General features: G+C 40.9%; 1 protein-coding gene across 1 annotated transcript; it reads right to left on the bottom strand.

Moving 5' to 3' along the window:
* Positions 1 to 3,698: 3,698 nt before the first annotated feature.
* LOC135511738 (LIM/homeobox protein Lhx4-like) lies at positions 3,699 to 11,551 on the bottom strand. Its single transcript, XM_064933215.1, has 6 exons — positions 11,473 to 11,551; positions 7,634 to 7,805; positions 5,912 to 6,114; positions 5,015 to 5,169; positions 4,706 to 4,877; positions 3,699 to 4,078 (listed from the first exon to the last, which is right to left on the bottom strand). Exons 1-6 carry the CDS (start codon positions 11,549 to 11,551, stop codon positions 3,699 to 3,701), a joined length of 1,161 nt encoding a protein of 386 aa, XP_064789287.1.
* Between the last annotated feature and the right edge of the window lie 2,501 nt (positions 11,552 to 14,052).

The following is a 14,052-nucleotide window of genomic DNA, read 5'->3' as shown; positions in this document are numbered from 1 at the left end:
GGAAGGTGAACCTTCACCCCAGTCTGAAGTCCTGAGCACTCTGGAGCAGGTTTTCATCAAGGATTTCTCTGTACATTGCTCTGTTCATCTTTCCCTCGATCCTGACTAGTCTTTCAGTCCCTGCCACTGAAAAACATCCCCACAGCATGATGCTGCCACCACCATGCTTTACCGTAGGGAGAGTTCAATCTTGGTTTCATCAGACCAGAGAATCGTGTTTCTCATGGTCTGAGAGTCCTTTAGGTGCCTTTTAGCAAACTCCAAGCGGGTTGTTATGTGCCTTTTACTGAGGAGTGGCTTCCGTCTGGCCACTCTACCATAAAGGCCTGATTGGTTCCAAACTTCTTCCATTTTTAACAATGATGGAGGAGACTGTGTTCTTGGGTACCTTCAATGCTGCAGAAATGTTTTGGTACCCTTCCCCCGATCTGTACCTCGACACAATCCTGTCTCGGAGCTCTACGAACAATTCCTTCGACCTCTTGGCTTGGTTTTTGCTCTAACATGCACTGTTAACTGTGGGACCTTATATCGACAGGTGTGTGGTTTTCCAAATCATGTCCAATAAATTGAATTTACCACAGGTGGACTCCAATCAAGTTGGAGAAACATCTCAAGGATGATCAATGGAAACAGGATGCATCTGAGCTAAATTTCGAGTCTCATTACTTATGTAAATAAGGTATTTCTGTTTTAGTTTTTTTTTATAAATTTGCACAAAAAAACTGTTTTCACTTTGTCATTATGGGGTATTGTGTGTAGATTGATTAGGATTTTTACAAAATGTGGAAAAAGTCAAGGAGTCTGAATACTTCCTGAATGCCCTGTATAACGACGTGTATAAAAGTGAAAATAATGTTCTCTACATTTTCAATAAACACGTAGCTACAATCCTATGGGATTACTCTTCTGAAGTGAGTGATGTTAAGCACCACTGTTTAAGGTAATCGATGCTATTCTTACCTACTCGTGCATGGTCATAGCTAAGTCATAAAATATGAATGATAGGTTGCAGTCACTCCTGGCCCATATGCTTCTTACAAGGTAAGAACAAGATTGACAAATTATGGAAATTGAGTGAACAATCCCTAGGGCCTTGCTTTGCTTGTCTGTCACACCTTTCCCTATGAGAAGGAAACATTAAAGAGAAATACACCCACTTTAATCCAAAGACATTTTAGCTTTATTTCCTCATATAGATATTTCTGTACACAGTTCCTATCAATGCACAGAAGGCATATATGAATAGTTTCAGTGCTATCCTTTTCATCTTTTTTAAAGACACATGGCAATAAATAGCGCTCATGAAACAAGACTGTCAACACCTTTTGAAACTGTACAAAATTTACAACAATTAAGACGCAAAGTTCTGAGGCAACAGATTGAACAAAAAGTATATTGGTGTGTGTATATATTTTCATGTGTTTTTTTCCGTTGGCTTTCTGGTTGGCATAATGTATGCTCTTTTCAGCTGGTTCAACATTTGGCAATTGACACGGAAAGAAATATAAATTAGCAGACATTGTGATTTTGAGGGATTTTTTTACAGGAATTGTTCTGTCCCCTTATACACTTATTCTCGTCGTAAATCTTTAGAAACATTCATGAAAGTCTTGAAACCAACACCATCACACAAGACTGAGATTTTGTAAAACCTCTCTCATCTCACCCAGTGCGGGTCCTAAGATACAGCCTGTAACGCATGACACAACAGCATATTCAGATACCATGACAATCAGGCCGTCAGCTGTTTTACACTGTCTCTAAGTATTACGTTTGATAATCCCTTTTGCATGTATTTATACTGAACAAAAATATAAACCCAACATGCAACAATTTCAAAGGTTTTACTGAGTTACAGTTCATAGAAGGATATCAGTCAATTTAAATAATCTATGGATTTAACATGACTAGGCAGGGGAGCAGCCATGAGTGGGCCTGGGAGGGCATAGACCCACCCACTTGGGAGCCAAACCATCCTGATGGTAAAGAAGACGGATGTTGAGGTTCTGGGCTGGCGTGGTTACATGTGGTCTGCGGTTGGACATACTGCCAAATTCTCTAAAATGACAATGGAGGCAGCTTATGGTAGAGAAATTAACATTCAATTATCTGGCATTAGCTCTGTTGGACATTCCTGCAGTCAGAATGCCAATTGCACACTCCCTCAAAACTTCAGGAATTGTGTTGTGTGACAAAACTGCACATTTTAGAGTGGCCTTTTATTGTCCCCCGCACAAAGTGCACCTGTGTAATGATCATGCTGTTTAATCAGCTTCTTGATATTTCAGGTGGACCGATTATCTTGGCAAAGGAAATATGCTCACTAACAAGGATATAAAAAAATTTGTGCACAAAATATGAGAGAAATAAGGTTTTTGCGCATATGGAACATTTCTGGGATCTTTTAATTCAGCTCATGAAACATGGGACCAACACTTTACATTTATTTTTTGTTCAGTAGACTTTGATGGGTGATATTACATCTGTTGACAGAGAAGAGCAGCTTCTAAACAGCCAAAGATACTGGAGCCAGGATGGCTGTTTATGACTTTTCAGCATTAACAGTGAATGTTCCTCAGTCAAGATTAGGTTGGTGTGTGTTTTCTCATATAAATAAATATACTGCATTAATGAAACATTTAGTAAAATGATTGTTCTGTTCCTGTATCTGTCATAATGAGTTAAGATGTTGTCAGCTGCACCATGTTGTCAGCTGCACCAATAAAAGAGGATATCAAATGTGAATTTTCACATTGTTGTTGGGTTGCCTTTGCACTTCTTTCTATCCTACAGTCATTGGGTCATGACGACTTCTAGCAGAGAGCATATTCTTGGAATAAGAACAACAGAGAAATAAATACTGACAAAAGTGTACCCCCGGGACTACAGATAATTCACAGAGAAGAACATTACAGAAGAGAAAGAGTTTGAAGAAAGCGACTTCCTCCTCACAGACACAGAATAATATGTGGCTCCCACACTGTATAGACCAACATCTAGTCATTCCTAAAAACCCGGTGCTGTTAGTTTCAGTATTACATTTCAAAAAAACGTTGCATTGTAAAATTAGACTTGTGTCACTGTTTGAAACTAGTTGTCAAATGAAACACTGCTGGGTTGCATTGTGCATTCATCTCTCTTCTGTTTGTTGCTGTCCATGTACAAACGAGGAGAAGTGTAAAGTGCATTGCCAATGTAAAAGGCTTTAATATGAACATTGATCCTCCTCATTCAGAAGCATGCAGGAAGCTTCTTTTTCTTTAGGGATTCCATTTAGATTGTGGCCCTAACATTGCTGATGCCTGTTTGGGCTTGCCTCAGGATTTAATGACAAACATCATCCCAATGCAGGAACTCATGCTGGAAATGTCAAATCCAGTTTTTTTAGAGAATGGAATCAAATCTATCCATAAAAAAATGATAATACAGTGTAAGTTCAACATTCAGTAGTGTTTTGTCCTGCCATTCTGTTCTGTGTGGCATCACTGCTCTGCTCAGGTCACCAGTGGGTCTCCACACATCCTTTACTCTAATGTGGTGGGAGGGTAGCTGAAGTGTAGCCTGTCCGGCATACCTACTACTTCCACAACCATTATTGGACAACAAGCAATATCGGTTTCAAGGAAATAGAAATGTAAAAAGCCTGCTTCGTCTGTCTCTGTTCCACAGTCAATCTGCTGTGTTCAAGGTGGAGCTCAGAACTGGGAGTGGTCCATCTCATCCAGCCATGATGCAGGGCTGGTGGGGAAGTCTGGGTAGCCCGTGCTGCTTCCCGTGGAGAGGTCAGAGGTGGGGCCTCCTGCCATGGACCTGAGAGCCTGCCCCACGCCTCCCTGCCCCCCATGGGCTATGATGCTGTCCATGGTGAAGCCCAGGTTGTTGAGCAGTGGGGTGTGGCCGGGCAGTGAGGCGATGGACGAGGGCGACTGGGGGAGCCCGTAGGGACTGCCAGTCCGAATGTCATGATAGGGCTGTCCAGCAGCGTCCAGAGAGAAACTTCCGTTCAACACTCCCCCGTCGCCCACACTCCCATACAGGCCGTTGGTGTGACCCAGGTCTGACAGGATCTGGTCATCTACAGAGAGAAGGGAGGGAGGGTTTTAACACTTCTATGGTGCTGTCATCAACTATATCAACATTATATAGCTTTTATCTTTAAATAGAATTAAGTGCCGTTATGAAACCTTTTTATTGAGGCAACATAATCTGTATTTCATCTAGGTAAATGGCATGGGTGTGTAATGTTCCCCCAGCGCTTAGTAAGAGGTCGAAAGACTTGTGATTTACCTTAAGCTCAAACAAAGGGGGTCTGTGCGTGCAATAGAAAATATTTGTCTCCGACAGTCCCTCCAGTGCTGTTTCAATAACAACAATGCCCCAGAGCACTTTCCCTCTAATTGACTAAAAGCTTCACCAACTTTATAGAGTTTCTGCTATGGGATTTTCATTTCTCGTAAAAATGGCCTCCTTTTAAAAATGGCTTGAGACTTTTATGAGTCCCCAAAACGGGCTCACAAACATCAAACAACCATAAAAACGTGGGGATGTCTAAAATGAAATTTGCACAGTAGAAGCTTCTCTTTTCGTGTAGGCTCCATATTGGAGAAGTGTGAAAAGAAAGACAGGTCGAAGAGGAGGAGTTGAAGAAGCAAGAGAAAGATGTGAAGTGAAGGAGGTTTGGGGTTGGGTTAGCCATACTGACCTCTGAAGCTGAGCTCACTGTCACTCAGTCCCGCATCGTCTGTTGAACTCTCCTTCTCTGCTTTGTTGCCCCCTCGGTTACGTTTGACGCTTTTGTAGAACTGACCCCAGCGGTGCCGCCCTGCGTCCTTCTTCAGACGCTTCTCTTTTGCACGACGATTCTGGAACCACACCTGCCATTGTGGGAGTAGAGACGTTTGACTTCTAATTCATGTATATATCTGCATATTATCACTGGGATGTTATATTAAGCTAGTCCAAACTAGACAACTGCTCAGCTTGGAATTAAAGATCCTGTTGAGGCACACACCTGCACTACTCTCATGTCCAGTCCCGTCTCTGAGGAGAGCTGCTCGCGGACGTGGCGCGCTGGCTTGGGAGAGTTCTTGTAGGCAATTTTAAGGGTCTCCAACTGTTTGGCTGTGATGGTGGTCCGTGGTCGCTTTGCCCCTGCCTCTGAATCATCTGAGAAAGATGTGCAAGGATTAAAGAATATCTTCTGGAAGAATATGTTTGCAATATTTGCATATAAAAAAAAATGAAATTAACTTGTGGCTTTTCGCTTTTGAAAACATCATATAGGCTTGGATGGACTGAGTGGTCATGTATGGCAAGTCAATACCCTTCTGAAACTGTCCCACTCTATCTGTAGGGGATATAAATCTCCCTGGGGAATGCTAGAAGAAGGGAGTTATTGGGGACCCACTGTAAAAGTGCATTGCATCACTTAACATAATCAATCAGTGGGCCATGGAAATTTCCATAAATACACAGGCAGAGCTTTCAGAATCAGATCCATAAAAGGTCACAGCAACTGGAGATTTAATGCCCAAGCAGGACACTGAGAGATACTGAGAGACACTGGGACCCCTTCCGGCTGGGTTTATGATGATTCTGTCGCTCCACTATCCCACTGTCTCTTGTGATTCCTCAATGCTTCAGTATTATTGTACATAAAGGAGTTAATTGCACCTTGCTGTCTGCTGAACTCCCTGTCTGAATGCTTTTGAATGGGCTGCTAACTCCTGCACCACTCTCCACAACTCCCCTGCTGGACCCTGCTGAACCCATTACTCAGAGCGTCACACCAGCTCTAGATAGTTAATTCAAGTCAATTCCCTGAAGAGGTTCTGAATATGACAGTTTGGATGGTGTGAGATGGCCGATTGGCCATAGAACTAGTAGGATGGCCCAGTCAGAAACCTACCATTCTGTTTGGCTGTTTCATAGTCCTCCTTGCACACCAGCCTGCCATCCTCCATGAGGTAGAACTCATCCCCAGTGGCCAGCTGCCGGCTGCACATGACACAGGCGAAGCAGTGCAGGTGGTACACAAAGTCCTGGGCCTTCCGCACCACCTGAGTCGGAGGGATCCCCTGTTGGCACGACGCACACTTTGTTCCAAACCGCCTGCAAGTACACACACACACACACACACACACACACACACACACACACACACACACACACACACACACACACACACACACACACACACACACACACACACACACACACACACACACACACACACACACACACACACACACACACACACACACACCTGCCATCAGATACACAAACCCCACACAGAACAGGTGGATGCATCTCCACTGTTCAGAGGCTGAAGATAACATGGCCTTATAGCATAGTTATAACGTAGCACACATAGTTTCCACCTCCACTTCCACCTGTAATAATAGTTTCTGTAATACTACTTGGGTTAGTTGTTAGTTGTAGAGGGGCAAAGCATCAGTGGTGGAATGTATTTGTGTTGGTGGTGGGCTTGTCCTCAGCTTGACGAATGGCCTGGATCAATGCAGTGGAAGTGGAGGCTATAAGAACCAGTAGAGAGAGCCCTGCACAGTAAACAGGCTGAAGAGAACCAATAAAGCACTGACTCAGGATGGGGCTGTAAATCACAAAGCCTATACAGAAAAATAAACCCTTCCTTTAGACCAAGGAGAAGTTTCCTCATTACTGCTAGGAAAACCTGCACTATACTCCAGTTTCCGGCCCAGGCCTCAGCCCCATCATCTCTACTCCTCTCCCTGTCTCCGGTGGCATCCCCATAGTGCACACGCAGCATCACTGCAGTTGTAACAGCAAAAATGGCCCCTATTGTTCCCAGGGCCGACTAATAAAGTTATCTCCACTCTCTGACTCGCAAGCTTTTTAGGTCCCATTGAAGCTTCTGACATTAAAACCTCTCAAACATGATTTAGTAAAAGACAGTACTGATCCTGTTTTGGATAAAAGTCTAACTTAATTTACTTCTTTAATGCCTCAGAAATTCAATTGTGAAAAGATGGAAGCAAAAGAAAGAGAAAGAGGGATGAGAAGAAATTCAAGTTGCTGTTATGTGTGTCCAGCTAAGGCTGCTAGATCAGTAATTAATTGAATTTGTATAAAGAGTGTTTGGAGTTGAAAGTTTGATTGTTATGTGTTCTGTCTTATCCAACATAAGTATTCAACAAGGACAGAAAGGCAGGAGGATGTTGTAGGATGTTCAGCTTGATTAACCTCATTGTGTTGGTCCTGTCACTAAGTATTGACACAAGCCTGCTTTTTAACATCCACATCATTATATTATGTTATTATATTATATTATGAAAGTAAACTATGTAAAGAGGAAAATCCTCACTAGCACTAGTCCTGTATGATAAGTGAAGTCAAACCTAGTCCATGAGTAATGTGCTCACCAAATCTTTCCTCAAAAGCAACATGCAATACAGACCACTCTGATCATGTCACAGATTTTACAAGTCAAAATCAGTGCAATTTTATTGACATTTTTGAGCTCACAAATATTAAAGTAAATCACTTCTACAAGTAATGTCACTTAGCTTGCAGCAATCAAATTCTCGAAAATCCCATTCAAACAAAATAGGTGAATGTTTGAAGATTAAGATGAAGAAGTGGAACTCACTTGAAGAAGTCCTCTTTGCAGTACACATTTCCGGCCCGCGAGAAACACTTGTCTGCCAGCAACGCTTGACAGTCTGCGCACTTGAGGCACTTGGAATGCCAGTGGCGGTCCAGCACCTTCAGGATGAACTTGTCGAGGATGTGTTGACTACAGCCCGCACACTGGGGGATTTCTATGGGGGGAGAGAGAGAACACACACCATGAGTTAAGATAAAATATTGGTTGGTGGAATAGTGCAAGGAGACAAGGTGAGCATTGCCCTTGCACGTTTTTAAGATCAGAGCCGGCTAAAATTATGTTAAACAAAATCGGTAATGTAGCCTAATTTCTCACCATCGTGACCCTCGATGAAAACAAATATGGTCTGACAGAGTAAATTGTATCATCATGCCACTCATTCGACTTAGGTTTATCAAAGGCCTGTGCCAGTGGCACAATATTTAGCCTTGAAGTGGATTTGATTGGATAAGCCGAATGATTCGAAAAACCAAGTAGTAAATATATATAATAAATACTAATAGTCATAAACAACGTGAATGAAAAAAACTAGGCTATAAGAACGAGCAATAACCTCGGCCTTATAGTGTTAAAAACAATGCACTATTATCACCATCAACATCGTAACACCAGCACAGTGTCGCTATTAATGTGATTAGTCTATGCAAAAGGAAATAACTAGTTATTTTTATATTTATAAATATATTGACATATGTATTATAATGTGATAGAATAATACATATTAATAGTATTGTTATTATTATTATTTTTGCCGTCTTTTTTTTTCTTTTTAGAAAATGAAACTTCGGGAATAATTTCCCTCAATCTCCGTTGTCCTCGGTGCAATGGTACCGCATGTGAACAATGGCCAGATGAAGAGAGGCTTCTCATGGTAGACTAAATTGCCTTTTCAGTATCTTAGAATAGCGGGTGAGGGCATGAAGAGATCGCAATGGAAACTGACCCCTCAAACTCATGAAAACGGATGCAATAAGCACCGTTTTGTGCACAAAATAATTGGCCAGGTGATTTTTTTGTACTCGAGCAGTTTAATATTTGTACTATATCTACAAGTATGTCTGCAATTAGGCTTTGCCAAGCCAATTGTTGTTTTAATTATTTTTTACTCATACGGCCTATGAGTAATCTAATCACACCCATACCAAACTGTTTAAATGTGCGCTGTGGAGGTCATGACAACATTTCAAAACAATTACAATACAGTAGGCCTACATGTGCATCTTCATACTGTAGCCTACGTTGGGAGACATTTTTGAAGAGTAAATCATTTACATTTTTATGTATAGTTTCTGGAGGGCTTCTCAATGAACTACACTTATACATAAGGCCTAAGCTAAGCATGCACAAATAGAGGGTTGATTTTACAATACACTAATGAAGGTGATACGGTAGCCTATACAATGTACAGGAGTTGCATTTTGAGATGCTGCAAAGCTCAATTTCTTTAACTGTACTATTGCGATGTGGCATTAGCGTATACAGACATCGAAATACCAGGTGTTTCTCAATCAACTTCACAATCAAATGAGATAACTATGAAGTACATGGCTTTTTAAGACTTTTTTACAAAACTTAAATGAAAGTTAGGTGTATTTTACATCCACAAAATATTGCCCTGATTTGTGGAGCATTATGCATTATGCTTTGGTGTAAGTGATGATGCTGAAAGGATAGCACGAGGGCCAATCTTGGCAGTATTCACGTTCGATGTCTAATAGCCCCTTCACCCCCCACCCCCCCTCTCTCTTTCTGCATAACTTGTAAATCACACGATTATACCACTTAAGATCTCTTGTGAGCCTCCCCAAGAGGGGTCCTCAAATCTAATCAAATGTGATCCTATAAGCTTCCTTTTCTCAGTTACAATATATGCATCTCCTACAACATAAATATATCATCCTGTTTTACTGTATTTCGATTAGCAGCGGATACTTGTGTTTTTTAATAGGACCTAAAAAAAGTGTTTCATATCAACCAAGTCATGTACTTATTAGCTACACTATCGGAATAACTGTAGGTCTTATAGGGAACGAGCACATAGCCTATAGAGCTCATAGGCCACATTGAGCTCATAGGCTTATAGCTCATATGTTTTGTAGATTGTATGACCTACACTTCAAAGCAAGCAGACTGTAAACTCTATTCAGAAAATAATCTTATTTTTCTTGGGGCCTAAACGTCTCTTGTATCCAAACGGTTTAGAATAATTACCCGTATTCATAAGAGCATGCTAACAGCCATATTAATTATGATAATAATGTTTAGATACATAATACTAAATTGCTTTTATTCCCAGAGTAATGCCGTATTAAATCCTGCATGTATGCACCAATGGGGGTTGAGTGGCAAGATCTTTACACAATCTTTACCCGATATTTACACAATCTCCTTCGATTTACAAAATTAAAGAGCATACCCCACTAACATATAGTTTTATAGGTTAAACCAATTATATTTCACAATTCTGCATTGTTTCACTTTGTGCATTAAACATTATGGTTCACTGCCTTTACCAATAAGGTAGCCTAAATGAAGGTCAATTCAAGACAATTTTAAATGGGTTAAATGATAAATGATGCTAGATTTTGAGCAAAAATATACTCTCCTGCGCTGAAAGAAGCAACAACTCGTTTGGATCTGTGATGTAAACTATATAGTATTTCATTGTGGATTAAAAGCAACATTAGAGGTAATAGAGTAGGTCTATCTATACATTTCCGTGGCTCGCATATGAATAATGTAGCGTTCCATCTTGATTGCAGGATCAGATTATATAGCATAGATTATCAAAACTGAGTTAAAGAGCAGATGCGAAGATAATGAGCAATTATTTGCTTTGATGCTGAGGCATTGAACTATTTACTGCACACACAATGTAGTGAAATATTCCACGTTTGTCATTTTTTAAATAAAAATTAAAAATACTTATTTTAGTAGGCTATAATATCATATCACAATCTGTACGTGTAATATAGCCTACACCCTATGTGTCAAACAATAATAAGACTGACATAATTGTACAATTATGTAGCCTACAATTGTACAATAACACAGCTATAGCAGAAACATCCAAGCATACGCAAACATAGCCTGGATAATTCCGATACGAATCAGTAATAGCTGTCAGTCAAACTGGTGGGGTATGGAGAGTAGGTGATGAGAGCGTCTGATCTCTCGTCCATGGCCAGACAAATAAACAGCTGTCTCATCTCTGACCAGAAGCAAACTTCTCATACAGCTTGAGGGAATAGAAAAACAAAATGCGCTCGAGGTAGGGAATATTAATATTCCTGTATAATACAAAAACATTTACAAACATGAAGTGTTTATGTCTTGATGAGTGTTATACTATTATACACATGTCCCAACCTAGGCCTATATATGCTCATGGGTTCTAATAGTGTAAAACCAGCATATACAACTCGTGCATAAGGCTAGGGGTTGGAAACACAACATTACGAGCAGTACAAACGCACACTTTAAACAAGACATAGGCTACATGTGATAAATAATCTCTATCCATACAACATTCCACAAAATTCCACATGAGGACCAGAAGATCAAAATGAAATGCATAATACCCTCACTTCAAAGAATAATATGAAACACACGTTATATGAATAAGTAGAATAATATGAATATATATGATCGAGTAGAACAATGTCGCTGCCTTCTTTAGCCTTGGCTTGTCTGTCCCTCAAACCAGTTTAATTAAACGCTACATATTTTTTTCTACAGCAGTGCCCTGCAGCATTTCAGAGCTCGGCTGCCAATTTCCGTATGATATAATCAATATAGAAAAGGAAGTGGAAAAGCCTTACGTTGCATTGGCACTCCGAGTATCTCGGGTACACCCTTCACAGGACTCTCTGTTGGTAGAACAGCAGCACTTTGCATCATTGTGATCCAGAACGGGGAATAAACACACACATATACACGCTCAACAAGGTGGGCTGAAGCTCCCGTCTTTTAGTGAGAAAATGTAGAATATGTCAAATAGAAACAGGGTATGAACCCTTCTGTAGATCTAGCTGTCCCTTTAAAGTCCGGTATTTTTTATTATCCTGGAATATTGTCCATGCGTGCGAGATTTCGCCGTGCTCTTTTGATGTGGATCATACAAGCTGCTTGATTCATTCACACTGCAGGGGCAACTGTGACGTCACTCCAGCATAGGAACCACCGGGGACCAATGGGATCCTCCATCAAGCCTCAAATGGGCGGAAGAATTCTGCTCCTGAGCGCAGGTGTACAGTGAGAAAGACGAAATAATTGGTGTCAAAATAGAATGTCCCCAGAAAGAAGCAACCTTCTTTAGAATAGTATCAATAAATAGAGTCTCGCTTAGCACATAACACTGTCTTTCTATCAGTATGAATGTATGAAAATGTTTTTCAGCTGAATATGGCAATACGCTTTAATAGATAGACTTTGCACTATCAAAGCGTCTCTTTCTTCAGAGACGTGAAAGGTAACATTGAGCAACCGCTACTAGCCTATACAGCCGAATCCACAACCTACCTGCTCTGGTGACATATGAAATTAATACGTTTTCTCATATTTTTTTATTTTAGTTTTTATTTCACCTTTATGTAACCAGGTAGGCCATTTGAGAACAAGTTCTCACTTCCAACTGCAACCTGGCCAAGATAAAGCAAAGCAGTACGACACAAACAACACATAGTTACACATGGGATAAACAAAAGTACAGTCAATAACACAATAGAAAAATCTATATACAGTGTGTGCAAATGTAGTAAGATGAGTGAGGTAAGGCAATGAATAGGCCATAGTGGCGAAATAATTACAATTGAACAATTAAACACTGGAGTGATATATGTGCAGAATATGAACTTGCAAAATTAGATACTGGGGTGCAAAGGAGCAAAAAACAACAACAACAATGTGGGGATGAGGTAGTTGGGTGGGCTATTTACAGATGGGCTGTGTATAGGTGCAATGGTGGTAAGCTGCTCTGATAGCTGATGCTTAAAGTTAGTGAGGGAAATATAAGACTCCAGCTTCAGTGATTTTTGCAATTAGTTCCAGTCATTGGCAGCAGAGAACTGGAAGGAGAGGTGGCCAAAGGAGGAGTTGGCTTTGGGATGACAAGTGAAATATACCTGCTAGAGCGCGTGCTACGGGTGGGTGCTGTTATGGTGACCAGTGAGCTGAGATAAGGCGGGGCTTTACCTAGCAAAGACTTATAGATAACCTGGAGCCAGTGGGTTTGGCGACTATTATGAAGCGAGGTCCAGTCAACGAGAGCTTACAAGTCTCAGTGGTGGATAGTATATAGTGTTTTGGTGACAAAACGGATGGCACTGTGATAGACTGCATCCAATTTGCTGATGAGTGTGTTGGAGGCTATTTTGTAAATGCTATCGCCGAAGTCAAGGATCGGTAGGATAGTCAGTTTTACGAGGATATGTTTGGCAGCATGAGTTCAGGAGGCTTTGTTGCGAAATAGGAAGCCGATTCTAGATTTAATTTTGGATTGGAGATGCTTAATGTGAGTCTGGAAGTAGTGTTTACAGTCAAACCAGAAACCTAGGTATTTGTATTTGTCCACATATTCTAAGTCAGAACCGTCCAGAGTAGTGATGCTGGACGGGCTGGCAGGTGCGGGCAGCGATCGGTTGAAGAGCATGCATTTAGTTTTACTTGCATTTAAGAGCAGTTGGAGGCCACATAAGGAGTGTTGTATGGCATTGAAGCTCAAGGATTTGACAATTAGCTGATCTTTAAATTGCATGTAGGCTAAAAAAAGAAAGAAATTATGCTCTAAAACCTTCAGGAAAGGTAGGTCATATCTGTTAGGATAGTTGTTATTGAATTTGGTTTGCCGATAGCATACAAATAGGCCACCATCGATGATGTGGAGGCTAAAAAAGCAAGTTTATTACATTTTGTTGATTGGACATATAGGACCTTCCACCCCCATCTGGGATATGGATGCCTGAGTGTAGTATGGTTGTTAAAATAAAATCACCTTAGAGCATGAGCATCAGCGTGCGGGGTTTTCCTTTTTATTTTTCGTTGATTGGACACAATCACAATATTTGTGTCTGATCTCTATGAATGGGATGTAACCTGACTGCAAGGAAGACCTATTGTCCGAGAGCCTTGACAGGTATTAGAAGTCCAAGCACAGTCCTTCTGACAGTGTTCATTTCAATTCCGCGTTTGAGAGACTGCTTTCGGATAAGATATTCCCCCCGGAGAGTTCGTAGTTCAAGCAAGATGAACTCAATCTTCGCTTCCAATTTGCTTCAAGCATGTACAGTGTGGTTGCTTGGTCCGCGTCCCAAGCTTTCAGATGAACAATATGGTCCTATTCCACTCACACGTTGAACGAAATCGAAACCTTCATGTAGCCGACCGTCTGAATCTCGGAATAT

The sequence above is a fragment of the Oncorhynchus masou genome, chromosome 24 (genome assembly GCF_036934945.1).
Source record: "Oncorhynchus masou masou isolate Uvic2021 chromosome 24, UVic_Omas_1.1, whole genome shotgun sequence".
In the NCBI taxonomy this organism is placed as follows: domain Eukaryota; kingdom Metazoa; phylum Chordata; class Actinopteri; order Salmoniformes; family Salmonidae; genus Oncorhynchus; species Oncorhynchus masou.
This window is presented reverse-complemented; position numbering and strand designations above follow the sequence as displayed.

Excerpts from the sequence above, each read along its gene's own strand:
- LOC135511738 (XM_064933215.1), bottom strand. The coding sequence starts at position 11,551 with ATGATGCAAAGTGCTGCTGTTCTACCAACAGAGAGTCCTGTGAAGGGT. Across the intron at positions 7,806-11,472 it reads ACTCGGAGTGCCAATGCAAC|AAATCCCCCAGTGTGCGGGC; the intron begins GTAAGGCTTTTC and ends CTCCCCCCATAG. Across the intron at positions 4,079-4,705 it reads CAGTGAGCTCAGCTTCAGAG|ATGACCAGATCCTGTCAGAC; the intron begins GTCAGTATGGCT and ends TTCTCTCTGTAG.